The sequence below is a fragment of the Mauremys reevesii genome, linkage group 2, assembly GCF_016161935.1.
Source record: "Mauremys reevesii isolate NIE-2019 linkage group 2, ASM1616193v1, whole genome shotgun sequence".
NCBI classification, from domain to species: Eukaryota; Metazoa; Chordata; order Testudines; family Geoemydidae; genus Mauremys; species Mauremys reevesii.
The window spans coordinates 237,664,774-237,691,981 of NC_052624.1; the positions used below are offsets into that span (position 1 = coordinate 237,664,774).

Below are 27,208 nucleotides of genomic sequence, written 5' to 3' on the forward strand. Positions count from 1 at the left end.
ATTGGTTGTCCCTGAGTATCACATGTTTAGGGCATCTTTAAAATGAAGTGACTGAGCACCTATATTTCATAGCAGTTTCTAGTCTTAGAAGAAGACTAATTTCTTCTTTACTGAATAATTCTTCCAATTATAGTTTACATCATGTGTGAGCTGTTTGTAGGAAGCTGGAAACTTATTTCTAGTGAAAACTTTGAGAGCTATATGAAAGAATTGGGTAAGGACTATATTATGAGTTAAACAGGATGGTTTTTTTTCCTTAAAATAGAAGATACTGAGAGTGCATTTGAGGTTTTTTCTTTCTATTTATGAATGATCCACTTGGGGAAGAGTGGAATGGCTCTGTAGTATTGATATGTTTGAATTTGGGATGATAGAACATTTTCATTATATATTACAAATCTTTGCTAACTAATAATCAATTTGCTAATCTTCCCTTCTCTAGAAAGGAAGAGCTATCTTGTATTTGCAGGGAGCTGTTTACTGATATTGCATTCTTAACTATGGATAGTTTGTGCACCTGCAAACTAATTATCACTCATAAGCAGGAAACCTTATGAGGGCTCTAATGTAACTACTTGAATGGCAGATACTAGGTATGTAGCCAAACAAACACCACTATTATTCAGGAAAGCTTGGATTAAGACTTAAACTCCACATCTATTGCTTGTATCTAGCTGTCTCCTAGAGCATACTAGTATAACTCAATTTACTGTTTCAGCTTCTAAGATTACTTAAAATGGCATCTTCTCCTAACATACAGAGGGAAAAGGTCTATATAGTATCTGATGATCTCTTTTGTACTCCTATTAGAACTGCAGAGCCTACATAGTTGAGTGCTATGACTTCTAGTACATCCACAGACCTATTTACCAAGTTCTCTCTCCTGGAGGTGTATGTAAAATCCAAGTTGGTAACTTGTATGTTTTTTTTTTTTTCAAGGAGTGGGTTTTGCTACTAGGAAGCTTGGCAGCCTGGCCAAGCCTAGTGTGGTGATCAGCACCAATGATGACATAATAACCATCAAGACAGAGAGCACCTTTAAAAACACAGAGATCTCCTTCAAGCTGGGGGAAGAGTTTGAGGAAACCACAGCAGATGACAGGAAAACCAAGGTGAGGGCTAAACTTTAAAGGTGACCTGCAAAGGACTCTTGGGTTTGTGCCCTTTCTTGCTTCATGATGATTTTCTTTAAACCTGGTTCCCTTCTGCCCCTGCCTCATAAGAACTGGAGATGTCATGCTTGGCACTTCTGGTTGGCTTTGGGGCAATCCTCATGCCCATTGTGCTCCCACAATAAGGTCTAACAACTTCCTTTCTCTGAAGTGTTCACTAGTCACTGGAACTAACAGATGCTAAATAAAATGCTTACTCTAAAAAATCCCTTCTATAAATGGCTTGGATTTCAATGTTTGTTAAAGTAGTAATTTTGACTACTTCAGTTCCCTTTTTTGGGTAGGAGAGATGGAAATTGCTAACACTCTTAATGTAACAAAAAACTGACCACATCCAGCCCTCCTTCATACAATATAAAGCAGAAATTGGGCACAAGCCCAGCTCTTCCCTCTAAAGGCTGACCCGTAAATGCTCCTTATCTGCTTTGTGGTGTTGAATAGGAGTTTCTCTCAAAGGGACTAGCTGCAAATGTCAACGGCAGGATGCTTTCACTGAATTCAAGGTGCCTGAGGCATAGAAAATTACCTGGGAAGCCAAGTGCTCTGGGGTGAGGTGAGGGCTATGTGGCAGTGGCACCTTAGACTATGTCTAATCACCCTCACATTGGTCAGGCTGGAGTAGGGCTCTTCTCTCTTTAGATAAGACTAGAATTTCTACTCCCCTTCTCTGCTATGCTTTCTTATGCAGCTGCACTCACTGGAGGAGCTTATGTGGTGGGCCAAAGCAGATGGTGCCCCTGTGCATCCCTGTAATGCATTATCTGATGGGGCACTACATCGAATCACAAGTGATAACACAAGGTAGTGGGGACCATCCCCAAGGCCAGAGGTGAAGGTGAGCCAGTATGCCATACTGGATCTGCTTCCCCAGGTGGCAGTTTAAAAGGCCCAGGGCTCCCAGCAGCAGCCCTTTAAATTGCTGCCCCAGCCCTGCTGCCAGAGCCCCTGGGTAGCAGAAGTGGCTGGGACCCCTGGGGCTCTGTGGCCAATTTAAAGGGCCAGGGCTCTGCTGTGGTAGCAGTGGCTGGGAGCCCCAGGCCCTTTAAAGGGCTGCTGGAGCCCTTGGCGGCTGCTGCTGCTACCCTGGGGCTCTGGCAGTGGGGCTCAGGCAGCAATTTAAAGGGCCTGGAGCTCCACTGTGGTAGCAGTGGCAGGAGCCCTGGGACCTTTAAATGGCCCCCGGGGCTCCCAGCCACCTCTGCAGCTGGTGGCTTCGGTGGTGATTAAAGGGCCTGGGGCTCTGGCAGTGGCAGCTGGGAGCCCTGGGCCCTTTAAATCTTGATTTAAAGGGCCTGGGGCTCTAAAGGTCACACTCCCTCCAGTTGAGGCCCTGCCTCCTGCTCAGGACTCCGCTGTACTGGTAAGTCCTTTAAGTTGCTTTCACCCCTGGCTCAACTCCAATCCCCACCTGTCTCCTGACACCTTTTCTTCCAGCAGTGGGGGAAGGAGGGCTCACAAAATGGATGTATTGTGGTGGCAAATGTATCCCATGCTAGTCAAGGCTCACAGCCACAGTACAATGGGATCTGTGCCTTCTCAGGAGCTGTGCAAGCAATGGTAAAGAAGCATCTGAAACCTGGGTCTTTCCAGGAAGCTTCCTGAAAGCCAGCTTGAATATCTGCTATGAACATAGGATTTGTTAAATGATTGAAGAGGCAAATGTGCTGTGACTGTCTGACCCAGAGTCCTGCTGCTTCTTTTGTCTTGGCAGAGCATTATCACCTTGGACAATGGTGCTTTGATTCATGTGCAGAAGTGGGATGGCCAAGAGACTACAATAAAGAGAAAACTAGTGGATAGTAGACTTGTGGTGGTAAGTTCAAGTTTTTTTAAACCCTCATCTGAAACAGAAATGCTCATTAAGAAAGCTGCTGGTGCATGCAAGAAGAAAGTGAAGTACAGAAATATGGTTACCCCTCTTTTGCCTGAGCAGATAGGTAAAACTTGGTCTAGTTTAACTCTTCCTCCTAAGAAGAGACAATTTGGCATCCAGTACTTAGTGCACAAAGTCCTGTTTCCTTGAACACACAGCGTCTTTGCTCACAGTTCCAAGCCCCTCTCCTGCCAGTACTTAGCCCAAAAGTATGCAGTCTCTAGAGGTTCTCAAGGCTAGGTTCTGAGGTTCCAGCTGTATCTTGGCTCTCTGCTTCTCTGCCACTTCTGCATCTCCATGCACAGAGATGCAAACCTCCACCAAACAAGAGCCTGGACTGTGCAACATATCCCCACCTAAGAACAGAGGTATACTCCTGTTTGGGTGGAGGCGCCTCGTGTTTCAGCTATCTGGTGCCAAAAAAGGCACTTAAGTGCAAGAAATAATTATCACAAATGAAGGGGGACTGCTACACCCATTTTAAACAAGGTTCAGCCCAACCCATAACCAGGGCCACCCAGAGGATTCAGGGGGCCTGGGGCAAAGCAATTTCAGGGGTCCCTGCCATAAAGTTGCAATACTATATTCGGGGGTGGGGGTCCTGCAGGGCCTGGGGCAAATTGCCCCCCTTGTGCTCCCCCTGGGCAGCCCTGCCCATAACATACAAAATAGGAAAGTTCCACTTGAAACAAAACTAGTGGAGAACCACTAAAGAGACCAAAACCCAGGAGTTCATATTCTTGTACTAACCACCAATCTGAGTGCTGGACAGAAACTTAGAGGCCAACATGCAGCCTGCTCTTCCAGTATACTAGTGCTGGCTGATAAGCTGATATCATGATCACTCTGTAAGATGTTCCAGGAGGCAAGAAATGCTTGACTCTTAGGCAACACTATTTAGTATTTGTCACTCTGATATTTAAACACCTTGGACTCTGATATGACAGAGATCCTTCTTCACTTAGACTCCTAGAACTCTGCTATAATAGTTCAAGAAATTGAATTAATCATCTTGCCTTCTAGGAATGCACCATGAACAAGGTCACCAGCACTCGAGTCTATGAGAGAGCCTGAGGAATTCCCATCTCCATGTTGGATCAGAACTTGCTGTTAAGAATCTGTTCAATGACTGTTGCTGCACAACACTACTGTCCAATTGTGCAAGCTTCTTCAATCACTTTGAGATGCAAGCATATTCCTAGTAAAGCTGTAACTAATAGCTGCAGTTAGTGACTGCAGATTAAATAAAACAAAACATTTCTGAGCACATAGTGGGATTGTCTAATCTTGGTTTAATAACTTTTTCTAATACTGACCTCTGTGGTGATGGAATAATATAGGCTCTGAGAGCAATTGTCTGACTACAGCCACTTTACACAGTGTGACTACTGGCAAAACAATATTTCAACAGAGCTGCCAACGCTGTCCTAGCTAAAGCAAGCATGTTTGCTTAGCAATCACTGTCCTTAGACAGCTCTTTGCATATGATTGTTTGATTATGGATTGAGTTTTAAACTCAAGTAGGGAAGCTCCTCCACTTTAGGTTCCATGGTACTTAAGAGTTAGCTCTTCCTAGAGCCCTGCTTAATACAGTATCTAGTCCCTGAACTCTAATAGACCCTTATGGACTATGGTCAGTTATTTTCCTGTTCTAGTTTTACTAGACAGCAAGTATTACCATGCTGCTGGCTTATGCAAATACATGTAAAAATTCCAACACCTTGCAGCTCAACTTTGGTCAGAACAAAACTCAACTAAAGCAGCAAGGCCCTCTAAAGCTAACTACTTTTTTTGTTTTTTACACATCAGTGTTTAATAGCATTACATACTAACCACTTCCATACCTCCCATTCTTTGAATAGTGGCATATATATACACCTGATTCAGGTACAATAACTCCTCACTTAGTCAGCCTGGTAAACATTGCTGATCAAATGAAGGAACATGCTCGTTTAAAGTTGTGCAATGCTCACTTCTACTGTTGTTTGGCAGCTGCCTGCTTTGTCCACTGCTTGCAGGAAGAGCAGCCTGTTGCAGCTAGCTGTGGGGGGGCTTGGAACCAGGGTGGACCAGCAGCCCCCATCATCATCTTTAAGTTCCCTGTGCAGCAGCTGTCCCTCCCCCACTGCCATGTGCTGTTCCTGCCCTCTGCCTTGGAGCTGCCCCCTGAGACTCCTGCTTGCTGTGGTGGGGGAGAAAAAGGGGGAGCTAATGTCAGGGTGTCCTCCTGCACCCCACTTACCCCATCCTCCATAGAGCAGGGGCATACACAAGGGGGTTTAGGCTTGAGGGAGCTTGCTAGCAGTAGCTGCAGTCTCAGCAAGCTGATCTAATTAACAAGGCAGTGTATTTAAAGGGGAAATGTGTATCTCTCTCACACGCGCACACACACAGTGTGTCTGTCTGTCTGATGCTGTCTCCCCTCCCTCCATTCCTGCTGCCTTGTAGAGTGTGAGAGTTAACCCCTTGAGGGCTCAGCTAAGTGCTAGTTCATCATTTAGCAGTAAAGCATTCCCTGGGAAATATCCCACCCTCTGACTTCACCACCTCAACCAAGCTTCACAATCATCACTATGTACCAGTATTTATAAGTTTTAAACAAATAATTTGTTAGTGTGTGTACAATATAGTATTTTATGTGGTGGGGAAAAATTCCCTGGAACCTAACCCCCCTCATTTACATCAAATCCAATTTCCCCATAAGAATTACTTACCATCATTTTGCTTAGTCACATTTTTCAGGAACATAACTACAACATTAAGGAGTTACTGTATATCATTGTCTCTTATTTAGATCTTCAGTTTCCTACTAACACAGGACTTGAAATGGTATGTGACTGGAAGCCTATTAGGGCCCTACCAAATTCATGACCCATTCTGGTAATTTTTACAGCCATATGATTTGAAAATTGGTAAATTTACTATTTTCAGATGTTTAAATCTGAAATTTAAGGTTGTTGTAACCATGAGGGTCCTGACCCAAAAGGGAGCTGTGGAGGGAGGGGGGTGTCATAGGATTACCACCCTCACTTCTGTGCTGAGCCCCCTGAGAACAGCTGCATCTAATAGGATCCTGGAGGTGGATCTGATCTCCCCATGCTGCTGGGAGCACCTAGTGTGGGCTTCCTAGCTGCTAGTCCTGGCCAGGCTGGGGAGGAACAGGACTTGCTCCTTCCCCTGCGTGGCTGCTCTTGCAGAGAGGGATCAGACTCACCTCCAGCTACCTTCCTGCTGCTGCAGGAAGCCAGGCTGGGCCAAGACTTGCAGCTAGGCACTCCTAGCAGCACAGGAGAGATCAGATTTCATAAGGGGGGGGCTTATTTCATGGTCTATGACACATTTTTCATGGCTATGAAATTGGTAGGGGTGAGGCCCTATCTATTACACATCTCAATTCAACACTCCAAAAATTAATGGATAATAATCTCTGGGTCATTCCTATGTTGCTCATCAATCTAGAAGCAAAATTTCATTAGGGTGAAATTCTGGGTCTGTCTGTACTGAAATCCCAGGGTACATCTACTTAAGCTGCAATCATAATAGTTAGCTCAGGTCCCAGAGCACTGAAGCTGCACCACCATGCAGGTTCCTTATGGGAATGTGCCTGTATTTCTTGTCTACAAACTGCAGGTTATTTAGGGGATGCAGTGGGGGAAGAGCCCCGGGGGCTGGATGCTCTGGAGCAGTGAGTCTGGGGTCTCAGGACCCTTGTGGATAGGCCTTGCTACAGAGCAGCCCATCACTGCAGATCCTCTCAAAGCAGCCCAGTTAGCTCAGCTTAGATCATTCTGATGCTGGAGATGACCACATGTATCTTCCTACATATGAATCTGGACAGGGATATCCAGGAGTCATAAAATACCTGGAAGCGATTTTAATCAGCTGCTGAAAAAAAAAAACAGCCTAGTTCTTGGGAAAGAGTTCACAGACCTGGTGACAGAGAACATTGCTAAAAAGACTAAGAAAAAAGAAAAGAACGCCAGAACTAGAAGGCTGTGTACCTAATCCCACTCCTTGTTCCCTTTGCTTTTTGTTGCTTCTCATCCTTCATCTGTATGTTGCCAGAACAGCCTTTGATCCCGCACTAGAACACCCATAAACTTGACAACTGTTTTATAAAGATAATAGAATCAAGAGCCTCTTCTCTCTCACACACAAATCTGCAGATAAGTTCTCTCCATTCTGGCCAGAGAGGCTACCAACCCACTGACAAGACATAAGGAATGAAATCCTGTCCCTATTGAAGTCAATGGGAGATTTGCTACCGATGTTGCTCCAAGTTTCATCAGCAAACACCCATAATTAAGCTCCCAGTACTATCTGCCACTACCTCCCCTAATGTGACCACAGTAGCAGCAGCCTCTTCATGGTTTCTGTCTCCACCCTCACAGACATCTGTACCTGTCATCTTTCTGGATGCACTAGGACTCCAGTCTCCATTTGCAACAGCCAAGGGATTTGTCCATTCCCCCTCCCCACCCCCCAAAAACCAATTTGGTTCAACCTAAACTGTAAATTCCAAAAATAATTGGTGAACAAAAAAATCTCCCCCCCGCCCCCAAGTGCCCCAACTGCTAGGTAAAGAGAGATTCTTACTCTCTCTGGTCCGCTGGTTAGTCAAGTATTTTCTGTAAAGTGGAACAGCTTCAACAGGAGATACTGAGAGAGACCTACCCCAGACTATGCTATAACCTAGAGGTTAGAACACTTTTGTACAATAGAAGCATGTACAAATCCCTGCTCCATATCAGGCAGAGCAGGGAACTGAAGCTGGGTCTCCTACATCCCAGGTGAGGGCTCTAATCACTGGCCTAAAAGCTCTAACTTGGGTGTTTCCTACTGCTGTTGCTACCACCTCCCTCCTTGCCTTCACTGCTTTGAGAATGGCAACTCACTTCCTCACAAAATTTTATTTTGGTCAGAACTATTCAGTGAAATCATGGCAAATACTAAGAGTTTTGAGTTGACCAAAAGTGCATTTTTGGCAAATAAATGATTTGTCCTAAAAATTTCACTCTGCTCTAACCTCTACCTTGCCTAGCATACCTCCTACCTCAGTCTTTATCACCTGAGTTTTAAGGAACCCAAACAATCCTTGAATAATGAGCAACCACCCCACTTCTCCTGTGACAAACCGGCTGAAGATGAATCAGGACTGCCAGGGGCTGTGGAGGACATTAGTAGTGGCTAGGACTTGCAGGTGGAATGGATTGGAGAGAATTCTTGAATGAATTGGAGAGATTGGGAGAATTCTTAATTGATGCGGGTATTGAGGGCCATATGTGGTAATGGCAGAGCAGTCCTCTTCACTGCAGCTGGGTGGGGGAAAAGTGGACAAAAAGTTGAAGTAAATCATCACTCCCCACCCCTGTTTGAGCACTGTACTCATGGTGGGGAGAATATAAGATGTCAGTGAAGCCAGGTTTGAGAGCAATCAGAACTTGATCAGTTTAGAGGGAAGTACATCAGGAAGCATCACCACAGCAGTAATTAAGCTTTGTGGGGGGCCTCACAGGCAAATCAGGAAGGGACTTGGTAAATCTACACAAACTGACAGGTCTCTTTCTGGCTGATCCCTCTCTAATTGGGGAAAGCTGATTCTTCTTTTTTTACTTCATCCCACTATTGAAAAAACTCAATTTTATTTAGAAGCTACTTTTGGGACTAACAGCCTTTACTGTAAAAGCAGCAAAGAATCCTGTGGCACCTTGTAGACTAACAGACGTTTTGCAGCATTATAGACTAACGTCTGTTAGTCTATAAGGTGCCACAGGATTCTTTGCTGCTTTTACAGATCCAGACTGACACGGCTACCCCTCTGAGCCTTTACTGAACAACTTTCCTTGTGTACTCTGCCAGCTGTAAGAATCTTAGTTTATGTTCAAAGAAATAAAAGGGAAATGATTGGTGTCTTTGCGTTGCTTCTCCTGATTGGATGTTGTTGAGTATCACATGTTCAGGGCATCTTTAAAAGGAAGCTACTGCGCTTATGTAGCTCATAATAGCTTCAGGTCTTCTAGTGAGAATAATTTCTTCTTTGGTTAGTAATAGTATCAACTACAGTCTATATCATGTGTGAGTTATTTTTAGGAACCTGGAAACTCATTTCTAGTGAAAACTTTGACAGCTATATGGAAGAACTGGGTAAGGAATATACTATAATTCAAGTAGGAAATCTCTCTCCTAATAGATGATTCTGAGAATGTATTTAATTCCATTTATTTACTCAACTTAGTTTTCAACTTATGGTTGCTTCAGTTTAGATTGCTGATGCTTATTTGGATTTGGGATAATAGAATATAGTTCTTTGCTTTTCTTTATATCTTACAAATATTTTTTTCTAGCTAATGATTCAGGTGCTGATGTTTTCTCCCTTTTCCTAATAAGGGGAAGATACTGTTTAGATCTGCCTGGGGCTGTTATCTATGATAATGCCTTCTTGACTATCAGTGCTTTGAATGAGTTGCTTGTGGAACCTGTGGGTTAATGCTCACTAATACCTCAATAAAAGGTATGAGGGCCCTAATATAGCTATGTGAATGGCTGATACCCAGATATGTTGCCCTAAATAAACATCCCTGATGACTTAAAGTTTTGGGGTAAGAATTTGAATTCAGTAGCTGGGGTTTAGCTTTAGCAGTGACCAGCAGACTTTAATCTAGTGACTGTGTCAATTTCCAAACTAACCATAACAATGGCAGTTTTTTACCACACAGGTTTCCCCTCTTTCTGTATTTCTGCTAATCTCTGTGATCATCTTTGTACTCCAGTTAGAGCCCATTCAGGTGTTAGCGAGAGCTCACTGGAACTTGCTGAAGAGGTCTGTGGATGTACTAGAAGCTATGTCTCCCTTCTAGATGTGCATGTAAAATCCAAGTTGTTAACTTTTTTGCTTTTCTTTTCAAGGGGTGGGTTTTACTACTAGGAAACTTGGCAGCCTGGCCAAGCCCAGTGTGGTCATCAGCACCAATGGGGATATAATAACCATCAAGACAGAGAGCACCTTTAAAAACATAGAGATCTCCTTCAAGCTGGGGGAAGAGTTTGAAGAAACCACAGCAGATGACAGGAAAACCATGGTGAGGGTTAATCCTTTCAGATGTCCTGCAAAGGACACCTGGGTTTGTGCCCTTTCTTGCCTCATGATTATTTTTGTCTTAATACGGTTTTCTTCCTTTTTCCCCAATCCCCATAAGTATGGGGGATCCCATGGCTGGCTCTTCTGGCTGACTCTAGGGCAATCGTGCCCACTGTGAACCCACAAACTAAATCCCACCCCTCTTCTAAGGCATTGCAACATCTAAGTCTCTTTGAGGAGCCAGGTCTAATGTCTAGACAACTAGAAAATTCCTGGAATTCACAAAGCCTGAGTTAAGTACCTAAGCTCCCTATACAATGCATGAGCAGAGACTGGCACCACGGAGTGGGATCCACAGAAACTGGCATGCTAGGCAGAGAACTCCTAAACTAGCCAATGGGAGATGATGATGAGAGGGGTGTGTTGTAAGGTCCCTCCCTCTCACTGAATTGGGTGCTTATGTCTGGGTCAGGGAGGTGCTTATCGCCTGCTTGCAGTCCACAGCTGGAACCCCTCTCCCAAAGTCAGGGAGCTTAGGTGCCTAAGCCATCTATTGCCAGAACAGTTTGTGGGGGAGGAAGTGGCAGCAGCCTTCCTTAGCCCAGGAGTTAGGTATGTGGGAGCCTTCAGTTTAAATCCCCTCCACACACCTGGCCTGAGAAGAAGGGCTTTGTACAGGTGTCTCCCACCACTCAGGTGAGTGCCCGAAGTACTTAGGGCAAATAGAGTGAGTCTCATTTGGTCCAATTAATATTTATTTGAAGTAGAATAGCTGTAACAGGAGAGACTGAGTGACCCATCAGAATACGCCAAGGTTCATTTGCCTCTCTTCTCTTGGCAGAGCACTGTAACCTTGGATGATGGCTCTCTGACTCAGGTGCAGAAGTGGGATGGCAAACAGACCACAATAAAGAGAGCGCTGGTGGATGGAAAGATGGTTGTGGTTGGTTCAAGTTTTTATTTTTTTCTTTAACCCCCTCATCTGAACACTAAATGCTTTTGAAATAGAGAAGCACAGACTAAATGCTGCTATGACTTATGATGGTGAAAAAGTGAGGAATATAAAATATACAATGTAGGGAAGTTTCACTTGAAATTAAAACTGGTGGTGAAGCCCTAAAGAGACCAAAAATCAAGGTCTGTATCGGGGTGCTGGAACAACTTGTATAGTGCAGGTGCTGAGACCCATTGAACCAAACTGTAACCCCATATTATAATGGAAACCACTTAAAGCCAGGGGATGCAGGAGCACCCCTACTTCCAGCACCTGTGGACTGTTATTGTATTAGCTGCTAAGTCAGGGGCAGACAAACTTTTTTTTTTTTTTTTTGGCCTGAAGGCTGCATTGGGTTTCCAAAATTGCATGGGGGGGCTGTTTAGAGGCCTCCCCAAACAGTCGGGTGTGGCCCAGCCCCTACCCCCATCCAACCTCTCCTGCTTCTCACCCCCGATGGCCTCCTGGGACTCCAGTCCCATCCACACATCCCTCCCTGACGGCCCCTGGACCCCCTGCCTCCAACTGCCTCACCGCCACCCCATCCAACCCCAGTCTCATTCCTGACTGCCCTCCTGGGGCCCCTGCCCCTGACTGCCCCCCCCGGGACTCACCCCCATTCAACTCCCCTGTTAGCTGACCACCATCCCAAACTCTCCTGCCCTCTATCCAACCTCCCCCCTGCTCCCTTACCGCACTGCCTGGAGCACCGGTGGCTTGCAGCACTATAGCCGCACTGCCCAGCTGGAGCCAGCCATGCCACAGTACAGACCACTGGGTCAGGCCCTGGCTCTGCAGCTGCGCTGCCCCAGGAGGGTGCAGCCCCACTGCCCAGAGCATTGCGCTGACAGCAGAGTGAGCTGAGGCTGCAGGGGAGGGGGGAACAGCAGGGGAGGGGTTGGGGGGGCTAGCCTCCCATGACAGGAGCTCAGGGGCTGGGCAGGAGGGTCCTGCAGGTCCTGTAATTTGCCCACCTAAGTGATGAACAGAAAGGTAGGGGGAGATGAGCCCTGCCATTCAATTGCACTAGGCAGAGAAGTAGCGTATATTTAGGGATCAGCTAGCACTAAAGAGCTCTTGGAGGCAAGAAATGTCTGGCTTCTTTTTCTGATGACATGAATATCAGAGATGGGCATTAAATAAACACCTTTGACTCTGAGAAATGACAAACATCCCTGCGCTACTTAGACTCATAACATTCTCGTGTGATATTTCGGAAGTTTCAATCCATTTTATTCCCCCCCCTCTAGGAATGCACCATGAACAATGTCACCTGCACTAGAGTCTATGAGAGGGCCTGAGGCATTCCCATCTCCACACCGGGTCAGAACTTGCTGCTGAGAATCAGTTCAAGGACTGTAGCTGCACTACTCTGCTATCTGCTTGCACAAGCCTCTTGCTTCACCTTGAGAAACAAATGCATTCAAAGCAGTTCTGTAACTAACTTGAGCTATTGGTGACTGTGGCTACTAAATAAATCACTTCTGAACACATGGTGGAATCATCTACTCCCTGCCAGTCTAAAATACAAACCACCGTTATCCAGCAGTGGTGGAGATTTAGGTTTGGTGTGGGGGTGGTCTTTTAGCACTGTGTGGGGGGGCTCTTCATTATTTATATAAAGACCAGAAACCTTATCAGACAGTCATTGCTAGTGATGGCAGAGGGGTGGGGAAAAAACAGCCCTAGGCTCACTTTCAGTTTGTTTTATGTCCCTAAACTCCAGCTGTAGGGTTTCAGCTGGCTGCCTGCAGGAGTCAAAGGGGATTTCCACCACCCCCAACTCTCCCAATGTACTCTGGAGAGGGGTTTGTTTTTAATTTGCTTCCTCTGAAGCCTCAGGATGGCCAGGGGACACTGGGGATGGGATGCTCGATGGGGAGGGCCAGGGCTCTGAGGTAGCACTGATGAGCAGTCTCTCTGCTTGGCTGGCTGGTTCTTGCTCACATTAGCAGGGTCTAGCTGATAACCGTATGTGAGGTTAGAATGGCACTGACCTTGTGGGGGAGGCAGGAGAAGGTTGCCTTCCTCTGCAGCAGGTCACTTGCCAGGATTATTTGGGTATATCTCACTTAATCATTTCCCTGGCATTGTGTGGGGGCTTGGGCACTGGTGTGCCTCCTGTTCTCTGCCTGTGGCAAATAAGTCTAGTCTCCCCAGGCCTGTAAAGCAGACCAAACTATTCAGTTTTGGGGTTAAGTGTGCTGGTGCTGAGTGGTGCTCTGTGATAGAGCAGAGCTCAGACCAGATGATCTGGTGGATCCTCTAGCCTTAAACCCTGTGATTCTAGTAATGGCAGATAATATTGCAATGACTGACACTGCTGTTCTAGCTAAAGCAATAACACTTGTTTCCTCAGCAATTGTCATCTTTATCAAAGAGCTATCTGATGGCAGTGGTCACATAGATCACTTTCCTAACCTACAAGTGGGGAAGCTCCTCCAAGTTAAATTCCATAGTACCTGAGCTGTGGGATCAGATGCCTGTTTTACTCCAAACAGCATCTAGTCACGGAAGTTTAATAGTAAATCATGCAAATAATCCAGCACAGTTACACATGTAAGGTGCTAACTGGAAAGCAAGTATAACTCTGCTGCAATAAGCAAATACATTTTGAAGCACTTGGAGGAGAGGAAGGTGATCAGGAACAGTTAACATGGATTCACAAGGGCAAGTTATGCCTGACCAACCTGATTGTCTTCTGTGGATATGGGGAAAGTGATGGACATGAGATACCTTGACTTTAGCAAAGCTTTTGATATAGTCTCCCACCATATTCTGGCCAGCAAGTTAAAGTATGGATTGGATGAATGGACTATACAGTGGATAGAAAGCTGGCTAGATCATCAGGCTCAACATATAGTGATGTACAGCTCGATGTCTAGCTGGTATCAAGCAGAGTGCCCCAGGGGTCGGGCCTGAGGCCAGTTTTGTTCATTAATGGTCTGGAAGATGGTGTGGATTGCACCCTCACCAAGTTTGCAGATGACACTAAACTGGGAGGAATGGTAGATACGCTGGAGGGTAGGGATACAATACAGAGGGACCTAGACAAATTAGAGGATTGGGCCAAAATAAATCTGATGAGGTTCAACAAGGACAAGTGCAGAGTCCTGCACTTAAGATAGAAGAATCCCATGCACTACTACAGGTTGGGGACCGACTGGCTAAGCAGCAGTTCCGCAGAAAAGGACCTGGGGATTACAGTGGACAAGAAGTTGTATATGAGTCAACAGTGTGCCCTTCTTGCCAAGGAGGCTAATGGTATATTCATAGACTTAAGGTCAGAAGGGACCATTATGGTCATCTAGTCTGACCTGCACAATGCAGGCCCCAGAATCTCACCCACCCACTCCTGTAACAAACCCCTAACCTATGTCTTCATTACTGAAGTCCTCAAATCATGGTTTAAAGACCTCAAGCTGCAGAGAATCCTCCAGCAAATGACCTGTGCCCCATGCTGCAGAGGAAGGTGAAAAACCTCCAGGGCCTCTGCCAATCTTCCCTGGAGGAAAATTCCTTCCTGACACCAAATATGGTGATCAGTTAAACCCTAAGCATGTGGGCAAGACTCACCAGCCAGCACCCAGGAAAGAATTCTCTGTAGTAATTCAGATCCCACCTCATCTAACATCCCATCACAGACCATTGGGCCTATTTACCTGCTAATAATCAAAGATCAATTAATTGCCAAAATTAGGCTATCCCATCATACCATCTCCTCCATAAACTTATCAAGCTTAGTCTTGAAGCCAAATATGCCTTTTGCCCCCACTGCTCCCCGTGGAAGGCTGTTCCAGAACTTCACTCCTCTAATGGTTAGAAACCTTCATCTAATTTCAAGTCTAAACTTCCTAGTGTCCAGTTTATATCCATTTGTTCTTATGTCCACATTGGTACTAAGCTTAAATAATTCCTCTCCCTCCCTGATATTTATCCCTCTGATATATTTATAAAGAACAATCATATATCCCCTCAGCCTTCTTTTGGTTAGGCTAAACAAGCCGAGCTCTTTCAGTTTCCTTTCATAAGACAGGTTTTCCATTCCTCCGATCCCTAGTAGCCCTTCTCTGTACCTGTTCCAGTTTGAATTCATTCTTCTTAAATATGGGAGACTAGAACTGCACACAGTATTCCAGACGAGGTCTCACCAGTGTCTTGTATAACGGTACTAACACCTCCTTATCTTTACTGGAAATACCTCGCCTAATGCATCCTAAAACCGCATTAGCTTTTTTAACAGCCATATCACATTGGTGGCTCATAGTCATCCTGTGATCAACCAATACTCCAAGGTCCTTCTCCTCCTCTATTACTTCCAACTGATGTGTCCCCAATTTATAACCAAAATTCTTGTTATTAATCCTTAAATGCATGACCTTGCACTTTTCACTATTAAATTTCATCCTATTACTCCAGTTTACAAGGTCATCCAGATCTTCCTGTATGATATCCTGGTCCTTCTCTGTATTGGCAATACCTCCCAGCTTTGTGTCATCTGCAAACTTTATTAGCACATTCCCACTTTTTGTGCCAAGGTCAGTAATAAAAAGATTAAATAAGATTGGTCCCAAAACCGATCCCTGAGGAACTCCACCAGTAAACTCCTTTCAGCCTGACAGTCCACCTTTCAGTATGACCCATTGTAGTCTCCCCTTTAACCAGTTCCTTATCCACCTTTCAATTTTCATATTGAGCCCCATCTTTTCCAATTTAACTAATAATTCCCCATGTGGAACCATATCAAATGCCTTACTGAAACTGAGGTAAATTAGATCCACTTCGTTTCCTTTGTCTGAAAAAATCTGTTACCTTCTCAAAGAAGAAGATCAGGTTGGTTTGGCACGATCTACCTTTTGTAAAACCATGTTGTACTTTGTCCCAATTACCATTGGCCTCAATGTTCTTAACTACTTTCTCCTTCAAAATTTTTTCCAAGACCTTGCATTCTACAGATGTTAAACTAACAGGCCTATAGTTACTTGGATCACCTTTTTTCCCTTTCTTAAAAATAGAAACTATGTTAGCAATTCTCCAGTCATACAGTACAACCCCTGAGTTTACTGATTCATTAAAATTCTTGCTAATGGGTTTGCAAATTCATGTGCCAGTTCCTTTAATATTCTTGGATGAAGATTATCTGGGCCCTCTGATTTCGTCCCTTTAAGCTGTTCGAGTTTAGCTTCTGCCTCAGAAGTGGTAATATCTACCTCCGTATCCTCATTCCCACTTGTCATCCTACCATTATCCCTAAGCTCCTCATTAGCCTCATTAAAGACTGAGGCAAAGTATTTGTTTAGATATTGGGCCATGCCTAGATTATCCTTAACCTCCACTCCATCCTCAGTGTTTAGCAGTCCCACTTCTTCTTTCTTTGTTTTCTTCTTATTTATATGGCTATAGAACCTTTTACTATTGGTTTTAATTCCCTTTGCAAGGTCCAACTCTACATGGCTTTTGGCCTTTCTCACTTTATCCCTACATGTTCTGACCTCAATATGGTAGCTTTCCTTGCTAATCCCTCCCATCTGCCACTCCTTGTAGGCTTTCTGCTTTTTCTTAATCACCTCTCTGAGATGCTTGCTCATCCAGCTTGGTCTACAGCTCCTGCCTATGGAGCAAAGACATGAGGAGGCTGAAGGGAAAAGCTCAGAATTGCAGATGGAAGCAGGACCAAAGAATTCTGAGGGGAGACTGCTGGGTGAGGAAAGTGAACGGTGGAAGCATGTGACTAAGAGAACCAGGCAGAGGAAAAGACGGGCCAGTGAAGGAGAAATAGAACTCAGGAACAGGTTTGCAGAGTTGGAAAATGAAGACGGGGCACAGTGGGTGGTCGCTGAAGGTAAGAGGGCAAGAAAGAAGAGAAGAGCAGCTAGTCCTATAGGAAGAGGCGAAGATTCAATGGAGACAACACCAAATACGAGCCCCAGGAGGATACAGGATAGGTTGTGGAGGATTGCAAGGGACAATAGAAATCAAGAGGACTTGAAGCCAGAGGGAACAGGGGATAGACTGAAGAATCGCACTGTCACCAGGAAAAGGCCGGTCTACATGATTGGGGACTCTCTACTGAGAAGAATAGACAGGCCTGTAACTAGAGCTGATCTGGAGAACAGAAGAGTGTGCTGTCTGCCGGGATATGGACCTGAGGCTGAAAAGGATCCTAACGGGAGCGGGAAAGAATCCGCTGATTGTCCTTCATGTGGGAACAAATGATACGGCTAGATTCTCGCTGAAACGTATCAAGGGAGACTATGCCAGAATGGGGAAGACGCTTAAGGAAATTGAGGCTCAGATGATCTTCAGTGGGATTCTGCCTGTTCCTAGAGAAGGGCGACAAAGGTGTGACAAGATTATGGCGATCAACATCCCATATCCTTCCTTATAGCATATTAGGCTGCATTAGCAGGAGCATTGCCAGCAGATCGAGGAAAGTGTATTCCCCTCTTTTTGGCACTGGTGAGGCCACAGATGGAGTATTGTGTCCAGTTTTAGGCCCCCCACTACAGAAAGGATGTGGACAAATTGGAAAGAGTCCAGTGGAGGGCAACAGAAATGATTAGGGGACTGGGGAACATGACTTCTGAGGAGAGGCTGAGGGAACTGGGCTTATTTAGTCTGCAGAAGAGAAGAGTGAGAGGGGATTTGCTAGCAGCCTTCAACTACCTGAAGGGGGATTCCAAAGAGGATGGAGCTAGGCTGTTCTCAGTGGTGGCAGATGACAGAACAAGGAGCAATGGTCTCAAGTTGCAGTGGGGGAGGTCTAGGTTAGATATTAGGAAAAACTTTTTCACTAGTAGGGTGGTGAAGAACTGGAATGGGTTACCTAGGGAGGTGGTGGAATCTCCATCCTTAAACTTTTTAAGGCCCGGCTTGACAAAGCCCTGGCTAGGATGATTTAGTTGGGTTTATTCCTGCTTTGAGCAGGGGGTTGGACTAGATGACCTCCTGAGGTCTCTTCCAACCCTAATCTTCTATGATTCTATGTAAAAATTCCAACAGTTTTCAGCTCAGCTTAGATCTAACCAAAACTGAACTAGGGCAGCAAGATCCCCTAAAGCTAACAAAATCAGTTTCCAAAATGCTGTGGAAAGTGAACTGTACACTGGCTACTTCCATACCTCCCATTCTCTGAATACTGGCATTTATATCTGAATCAGGTGTGATTCTTTCTCTTGTTCTTACATCTTGAGTTACTCAATACCCTGAAAAGGTCATGGGACTGTAAGATTCTTAGTTATCACACTTCAACTAAATGTAAAATACTTGGATAATAGGAGAAGTTTGTTTAGGGGTGTTTCTCTGGTGTTCTTCCCCCCACCCCTTACCAGCAGAGCATTCCACTATGGTGATAGGATAACTTGTAGGCTATGACTTACTTTCCTAGCTGTCTTCTAAAAGAGTGGCCAGAAGTTAATTTCCTGAGGTAATACAGAACACAAACTCTAGGCTTCAGTTCCCTGCTTCTCCAGTTTCCTTTGTTCCCTTTATAGTCCACCACTTGGATTCTACTTCCACTCTTACACATTAATGCTTTATTTTTTTTTTAAATACACACTCATCTAGTAGCTGTTTGATAGCAAGTGGCCTCCCTCGCCTTTTCCTCTTATGATTTTTCTGCCTTTTATACAAGGCAGGAAAGGTGCTTCCAACACCAAAAGCAACCAATAGTGTGTTATCTCAGCTCACCCTGATGCTGGATTTTAACAGGAGATGACACAGCAAGAATCTCCCCATGTGTGAATCTGTAGAGGAGCGGCCATGAGACATACAACACCTAGATATGATTTGAAAAATTGTCCATCTGCAACTGCAAAGATCTCTCCATTGCTTGGAAAAGTGATCACAAAACTGGTGATAGAATATATTTTAAAAGAAAAAAGATTTAGAGATAAAGAAAGAAAGCACAGATCTAGCAAGGTGTGTGCCAAATCCCACTGCTTACTCCTTTTACTTTTTGTAGCATCTCATCTTCTATTCCTCATGTGTATATTGCGGGAAAGCCATCAATCCTGCACTAAGATACCCATAAAAATGAAACTGTTTTTAAAATATAGTAGAATAAAAAATCTTCATGCCCACTAACTCCCTCCACCAGGGCCAGAAATACAGGCAGCCCATTGACACCAAGCATGAAATCCTGGCCCCATTGAAGTCAATGGGAGTTTTGCCAGTGATGTTGCTCCAGGTCTCAGAAGTAAACACCATAATTCAGCCCCAAGTACTATCTGCCTCCTCCATAGGGCCTTTTGGGGGCCAAACTCTGAAGTCACTAGCTCCCTTAATATGGCCGCAAGAGCAGTAGCATCTTTATGGTCCCTGTCTCCAGTCCCAAAGACATCAATACCTGTGTTCTTTTTGGACACCCTGGGATCTCAGTCTCCATTTGAAGCAGTCAAGGGGTTTGTCTGATCCCATCGTTCTGCCTTGCCTTATATGCCTCCTGCTGTAGACTTTGTCACCTGTTGGAAAGACAATGTCTACCTGACAATAAATTAAATGTTGTCACAGGTATAATGTATTCCCAGGTCACCCAGCCATGTTTGTACTTTTAAAGCCACATGTCCCTAGTTTTTTAAATGTCTTGCTCTCCCCTGGTGCTCTGTGAGAGATTCACACAAACAACAAATGGAACAGACTATGCATAAAGTGTTGTCCAATGAACAAAGCAATCAAACAATAAACAGAGAAAATATTAGTTTAACCTCTTTCATTTATAAGAATCTTAGGAGTAATTGTCTCTGTAGTAGGTAAAATAATCTCGGACACAATGTAGTTTTAAAATTAATATTCTGGTTTTTTTTTCAAATACCCATTTTCTTTTGTTATTATGTTGATACAGGAAAGACCTGCTAACACCCATTTTGCTGTTGATTGGTGTACTGTAGCCTTCTTTGTTAATTTTGGTGTTCCTTTAAAACTACTGCTGCTCTCATTTAACAAAGCAGGTAAGAAGTTCTTTTCTGTTGGGGAATTTTTTTTTGAAGCTATGAAACATGGTGTGTTTGGACTTTAAGATGTATCAGAATGTCAGGATCCTGTTAGGATAATTCATTCAACTTTAGGGTGTTGCTACCAATTTTGATTGGGGTTTTTCGCTAAAAGAAATGGAGCCTCTGATGTAATCTGGTCCTGGAATGGAGTCTCTAAAAATACTTCAGTTCCCATTGGTCAGCCGCAGATAATCACATGTTCAGGTCAGGTTTATAAAGAAGGTTTCTCCATTTTCTTTTGCTCTCTCTTGCTGAGAGTTACTGACTTTTCCCTGTGTAGTATTACTTAACAAGCGCTACAGAATGTGTGACCTGTTTGTGGGAATCTGGAAGTTTGTCTCCAGTGAAAAATTTGAAGATTATATGAAAGAACTGGGTGAGAAAAATGATACTGTGATATTTGAGAATGTCCCACTATTTAGCAAGGAAAGCGTAACTAGCCACATACTCTGTCTTGGGATTTCATTCATTGTTCTTAGGGACTCTTGCTTATGTAGTTCCCTAGTACTCAATAAGGAAAAAGAGTCTGTATCAGTTTAAATTCCTTTTTAAAAAAAGGAAATGTTGCTTCAGTTAACTAGAAATACCTACTGTGTCTTCCTAGACTTTTATGAGATTCTGACCTTGCATCTTCTTAGGCAGGGGATTAGAATTGAAAGGGAAGAAGCTGCTGCTATAACATTGTAGGTGTAAGTTACTTGTTCAGTAGGATGTGTAGAGAAAGTCTTATTTAATATTGGATGACCATTTGACCATTTATGTCTTGATAAGGGGGACATAAAAGGGCAGGCTCTGGCTCCTAGCATCTACCACTATAAAAAACTGAAGGCTAAATCTTGTTCTGATCTATGCTGGTGTATATCCGGAGGGAGTCAATGGCACTGTCTCAGATTCTCTGTTGTTAGGGACCAAAATGTGGCTGTTGGTATCAGAGATAAAAATATCACCAATAACTTATTATTCCTGGCACCAGAGTGCACTGCTTAGGGGAAGCAGTGGATGGGTAACAGCTGAGCTATAATTTACCCTCTTTTAGGATTCCAATCTAAAACCTGCATAGCTTTGGGGTTCACTGATTGGGTTAAAGACCTCTACCCTCTGACTATTGCTTTGCTGAGAGAACTGTAGTAGCAGTGGAATGTACCTTTAAACTGAAAATGCAAAGCTCATAAAGCTGACCTCCCTACACCAGCTCATTCTAGATTCCATGTGGGACAGGGTTTGTCAGCTGCTGATGGAAGTGTGAGTAAAACTTTTTACAGGCCTGTCATCTGTATAAATAAGAGGCCTAAATAGCCTGGTTGTCAGGTGGCTAGAAGCATTCAGATGAGGGGAGTTCAGGCTCAATGCCTCATAACGTGTGTCTTGAATGTCCCACACAGAGAGGATACACACTTTAAAGAAATGTCATGTTCACCATCAGGAACCAAAAGTGTCTTGTGCCTCTGCAGGTGTGGGTTTAGCCACCAGGACACTGGGCAGCCTGGCCAAACCCACTGTGACCATCAGCACAGATGGTGATGTGATAACCATCAAAACAAAGAGTACTTTCAAAAATACTGAGGTCTCCTTCAAGTTGGGGGAGGAGTTTGAGGAAACCACAGCAGATGACCGGAAAACCAAGGTGAGTGCTAAAGCAGCATTCATTCTTCATTCCCATTACTCCATTGAGGAGAAACAAACTGAAGGGAGAAAGTGCCCTATTTAAATGAAGGGTTCAGGGAATGTGAAACTTGGTTCTGGGTTAAATACCATTAAAATCCCTTAAACTCATTTTTAACCATCAGTGCCTGCTGTTGGATAACAAGAATGGGAGCAGTCAACTTTGCTAGCATGTGTTCTTGCATTAACATAAACACAAATAGCTGAATTGGAAACATCTGGGGAGATTTATTTAGTTCTAAACTTCAGACTCTCCCCCCACACCCCTTCAGATTCTGGTCAATTACTCTCTTTGCAGAGCATTGTCACCTTGGAAGAAGGCTCACTAACTCAGGTGCAGAAGTGGGATGGTAAAGAGACCACAATAAAGAGAAAACTAGCAGATGGGAAGATGATTGTGGTGAGTGAGATCACTTGACTACTGGCATTAACTATATCTTAATGGAATTGCATCAGGGCTGATTCAAGCAAACCCAGGGCTTTCTAAAAGGCCACTTAATTGCATTCCTTCTGACTGCCTAGACTGACTTAGTGTGGAACTATTCCCCACCTGCTTCAAATCTCTATACCAGCTTGGGTGGGAAGCAAAGCTCAGTCCCATGTGTGGAAGAATTAGCTGGTGAATGGGTGGCAGCACTGTCCACACAGCTGCTGTAACCAGAAAAACCCTGTTTGAATTGCATAGTCAAAATGCACCTATGCTCCAATGGAAGTGGGGTAAAATAAACAAAATGGAAGCAAATGAGAACTACCTAAACATGACACACTTTTTGGGATGGTCAAGGCTGAGATGAAGTGGTGAGCTCCATTGTCTCATTGCAATAATGGACAAACTGTCCTTCCCTCTTCTGCTTAAATTGGGGAAGGTAACAAACCCAGATGTGTATCTAGGGAATTACTAAAGTACTATTACTATAGTTCTGAGGGGGGGAGAAAAGATTGGCTCTTATTTCAACAGCAATCTGAATCTCACTGATAGTTCATGTGTTTCAATAAACTCCTTTTTCTTACAGGAATACACCATGAACAACATCACTTGCACTAGAGTCTATGAGAGAGCATGAGTAAACTCCATGTCCAAGAGCACATTTAACTTGGTCTGAGAATGAGTTCAGGTCAAGGAAACTAAAGTAGAAGTGTAGTAGTTTTGTTGCCTGAAGAAAATGCCTAATGGTTGCAGAATCCTAATTCCAAACACTAATGTAACCGGAAATGTTAATGTGGCTGCTCAATAAAATCTTCCAAAATAACATTTGGTCAGAGAGAATGTGTTGTAGATTACAATGCTGTTAATATAATTCTACATACGCATGCTCACTTTTGTCCACAGCCAATCTGCGCTTAAATTATAAACAATGTGGTTTATTTTCTTGGAGGTGTAACAGATATAGTAATACCATTCTACATAAAAATTAAATGCTGAAAGGACTTATTCTGTCAACAGGAGTAGCTGGGGTGAGTTAACATCCAAGTTTCATACTAGTCCTTGTCTGTTACGAAGTCAATCACTTCATCGGGGATCTACTGGAAAGCTAGATTATGTCCCTTCTGTGGGCTATCATATAAAAGAGACTTTGGTTTTTTTATTTCTGCCTTAAGTGAGGTGTGCTAGTCTTATGTATTCAGAGTGTGGGGATAAGATCTCCTTCTAAAACCTGAAGCTGTGTTCAGTACTGGGGTTCTAACCCAGGAAGTCTTCAAACTTTCTCCAAAGAGGACTTCCAAAAACAGCTGTAGTTTCTTATGTTCCCAGTGCTGTGAGGTGATATCAGTGTCACTACAAAAAAACAAGTTTTTGGTGGGAGGAGAGACTAGACTTCTACCTTCTCTCTTACTACTGGGCCCAACTTATCCAATCCCAGAATAGTTTGGAATTTAGTTCATTAGATAAAGGACTAGCTCTTTAGACTAAGCTGCCACAGCTGTGGTCAGAGGCACTAAACTAGAGCTTCTCCACCTTTACATGAGGGCTTTGGAGTAGGTCCTTTCTCTGTGAAGGCCTCTTTGTCAAAGCAAGCTTGACTCATCTCTTCAATCCTCCAGTTTTTGGCAGAGTCCACCTTCTACACATGTTGTAAGGCTTATTTTTTTTATCTCCAAGGCATCCATGAACTGGAACTTTCTTTAAACCAAAGAATAAAGATGGTGAGGCAGCAATTGGGTGCATTCAGTGGTAGGGAGCCAAGGGGTCACAGCACCTCCTCTTAGGCTGTGTTACTCTGTAGCAGTGTGTAATCAGGAGGGAAAGGCCAAAGTACAATCACAAAAGGAGTGAACAGAGCTTCATGTTTGAGAGCCTAGAAGCTGCTGGGTTTTTGGAAATATGATACAATGACATAACTGTCCACCTTGACCTCTCTCTGAAAAATGCTGCTCTAAACAGATCTTTAGACTGCTGTGGGCTATAATACTACTTGTCTAATTGGGGTTAGGGTGGAGATGGTTATATAGGCCAAATGATTAGATGTTTCCTTCTGGCCTTAACTCTGATTCTATGAACTTTATTTAATTGCTAGTTGAGATCACTAGCTCAATCTCTCAGTTCTGCTTATCCATTAACTCAGTATAACTCTGGACTGTGAGGAAAAAGAGTGCATCTTTGAACAATTAGCAAATCTCTCATTTCTATTATTTTTATGGGGAGGGGGTAGACTGCTGTGCCCACAGACTTCAAGAGGGGGTTAGAATGTGAGGGATCTAGTATCTAATGCTTAAGCAAACCAAACATCCTAGCCCTACTGTACTTACTAGTGAACTGTGTAAACAAGCCAAGTAGACTGAAGTGCATTTACATACTTCTGTCAGCTGACATGAGGCTGAGGCCATGGGGCTGCTGTGGTGTAGATGGTCAGCCTGATAGGTAGCACATGAACTACCCATTTGGAGAGGCTAACCTGAGCATGTGGTCCAAAAGCCGGCCCCAAGTCTCTTGGGTCCCAGCCCGCTTCGGGGAAGAGGAGCAGCCTGGGTTGGGGTCACAGGGGAAGAACAGGAAGCAGGAGGGGGGCCTTGAGGCAGAGTATGGGTGGGGCTGTGCCTGGCTGTTCATGGAGGCTTAGCCTCCCTTGGCATGCAATAACTGCAGCCCAGACTGGGGATCCCTCATCATGGGAGCCTAGATCCCACCTACAAGCCCAAACCTAAATGTCTACACTGCAATTAAACAGCCCTGTATCCTGAGCCTGTATCAGCTCACATGGGCCAGCTGTGGCTGTTTAATTACAATGTAGACATGCCCATGGTGAAAAAGGAAAGATCAAAACAAAAACATCACTAGGTTTGGGTCTTGCAAGCAGTGGTTGTTCTCAATAATTCAAATACACTCCATGGCTTCTTTTAAAGAAAGTTTTGTAAATTGTAATGGAAAAACACCGATTCTAGTAGAGGATTCATAAACATCTGCAGTAACCTATTAAAATTCTTACTAATTGAACTGTAGAATATTACAAAGCAATGGCTGTGTGCTGCTATAAGGCTACCTGAGCCATTGAAAATCTCTCTTCTTAGTAAACTAAAAGATAAAATGACTTCTTAAAATTGGAAGTCAAATCCTGTGAGGGAGATTCCCACACTTGTGCCATTCTTTTTAGGTGACAAATCTGAGGAATTGCCTCAGATTGAGATGTTGGCAGAAGAGCTTTTGGAACAGATTGATACATTAATCAATAAGTCACCAGGACCAGATGGCATTCACACAAGAGTTATAAGAAACTCAAATATAGGGTGACCATATGTCCAGGTTTCCCCAGACATGATCTCATTTTTGATCCTCTGTCTGGATGGTTTTTGCAAATAAGAGGCAAGGGCTGGGATTTTTGTGAGCAGATGTTGCAGCTTAGAAAGAGCTGTCTTCATGCCCCACTTAGTCCCTTCCCTCCAGCTGCCAGACCTTGCCAACTCAGGCCCCAGTTCCCAGCCCTGGGGGGGGCCTGCAGGAAGGTGCTGGCTGATGCTGCATCTGGGGCCTGCGCCAGCTATCCTGCTGCTGTCACAGGGAGTGACACTGGACCCTACCTTGAGAGTGAGGCTGCAAGTACCCCCTCCAACACCCCCCAGGTGTCCCTCCCAGTGTGTACACACACACACACACACCACCAGCACCCTCCAAAACCCTATCCCATTATGAACACACTCCTCCAGTACCCCTCCCAGTTCACATGCACCTCTAGCACCCCCAAATACCCCCTCCTAGTACACTCACCCCTCCAGCACTCTTCAAATACTTCCTCACAGTACACACACACCACTCCTCAAATGCTTCCCCCACACACACTTCTCTGGCAGTGTCTCTTTTTGGGAACCTGAAATATGGTAACCCTACTCAGGTCAGGCTATGCCTGCTACCTTAATGAGAGCAGACATTACTACCTGCGGCTCATCAAACCCACTGCCTTCTGGGTAGTCCGGGAGGATGTAAGGCTAAGGGAGCAAACTATTACAGAAAAGCCCCATTGCCTCATGGGTGAATTCAGGAGAATGTAAGGTTCTGAGAGTAAACTCAGACAGAAAATCTGGAGTGGAGCACCAAAGGCAGTCAAGTACGAATATTTTAGTATCTTTCTAGCAACTCCTGCAGCAGATCAGGTACCAGACGTATTGGTTTTTCCTCTCCTCGGGATTTTACCGGTGATGCCGAGAAGGGGGGGTCCTGATTCATGGGCAACTCAGGGCCTCCAAATCATCTGCCCAGGCTTGCGCCCTGGAGAGGTACTCCAGCTTCGCCTTGAGTGTTGACACAACACGGGAGGCAGCAGTCACCAGTTCTACAAACTCAAATATGAAACTGCAGAACTACTAGCTGTGGTATGTCACCTATCACTTAAATCAGCCTCTGTATCAGATAGCTAATGTGATGCAGATTTTTAAAAAAGGCTCCAGAGGTGATCCTGACAATTACAGGCCAGTAAGCCTAACTTCAGTAGTGGGTAAATTGCTTGAAACTATAACAAAGAATAGAGTTATCAGAGCCACACAATACAAAATTACTGAAGATAGTTAAGTCCATAGCTGTCTGCAAAGAGTTACAAAGGGATTTCACAAAACTGGGTGACTGGGCAACAAAATTGCTGATGAAATTCTGTGTTGATAAATGCAAAGTAATGCACGTTAGAAAACATAATCCCAACTATACATACAAAACGTCTAAATTAGCTGTTACTGCTCAAAAAAGAGCTCTTGCAGTCATTGTAAATAGTTCTTTAAAAACATACGCTCAATGTGCAGCAGCAGTCAAAAAAAAGTTATAGAATGTTAGGAACCATTAGAAGAGGTGGAGATAAGAGAAAATATCACAATGCCAGTACATAAATCCATGGTACACCCACATCTTGAATACTGTATGCAATTCTGGTCACCCCATCTCAAAAAAGACATTAGAATTGGAAAAAGTGCAGAGAAAGGCAAAAAAATATTAGGGGTATGGAACAGGTTCCGTAG

At 44.1% G+C, this 27,208-nt stretch overlaps 2 protein-coding genes across 5 annotated transcripts in view; both read left to right on the forward strand.

The window, feature by feature from the left end:
- The window catches only part of LOC120397656 (myelin P2 protein-like), a 39,414-nt gene extending 16,380 nt beyond the window's left edge, over positions 1 to 23,034 (forward strand). For 2 of the 4 annotated variants that reach the window (XM_039523889.1, XM_039523890.1), the window contains exons 4-6: positions 940 to 1,112; positions 22,071 to 22,172; positions 22,786 to 23,034. In XM_039523889.1, coding sequence (XP_039379823.1) covers positions 940 to 1,112; positions 22,071 to 22,172; positions 22,786 to 22,836 — 326 coding nt within the window. In that variant the 3' untranslated portion in view covers positions 22,837 to 23,034. Of the gene's footprint in view, positions 1 to 57; positions 215 to 939; positions 1,113 to 20,334; positions 20,487 to 21,561; positions 21,735 to 22,070; positions 22,173 to 22,785 lie in introns of those variants that run through there. The other 2 variants (XM_039523892.1, XM_039523891.1) reach the window with 2 other exon arrangements.
- Positions 9,032 to 12,615, forward strand: LOC120397657 (myelin P2 protein-like). The gene is made up of 4 exons (XM_039523893.1): positions 9,032 to 9,189; positions 9,952 to 10,124; positions 10,965 to 11,066; positions 12,368 to 12,615. Exons 1-4 carry the CDS (start codon positions 9,117 to 9,119, stop codon positions 12,416 to 12,418), a joined length of 399 nt encoding a protein of 132 aa, XP_039379827.1. The 5' UTR covers positions 9,032 to 9,116; the 3' UTR covers positions 12,419 to 12,615.
- Positions 23,035 to 27,208: the final 4,174 nt, after the last annotated feature.

Coding starts and splice junctions, on each gene's coding strand:
- LOC120397657 (XM_039523893.1), top strand. CDS start 9,117: ATGTGTGAGTTATTTTTAGGAACCTGGAAACTCATTTCTAGTGAAAAC. Junction 10,125..10,964: donor CAGATGACAGGAAAACCATG/GTGAGGGTTAAT, acceptor TTCTCTTGGCAG/AGCACTGTAACCTTGGATGA. Junction 11,067..12,367: donor TGGATGGAAAGATGGTTGTG/GTTGGTTCAAGT, acceptor CCCCCCCTCTAG/GAATGCACCATGAACAATGT.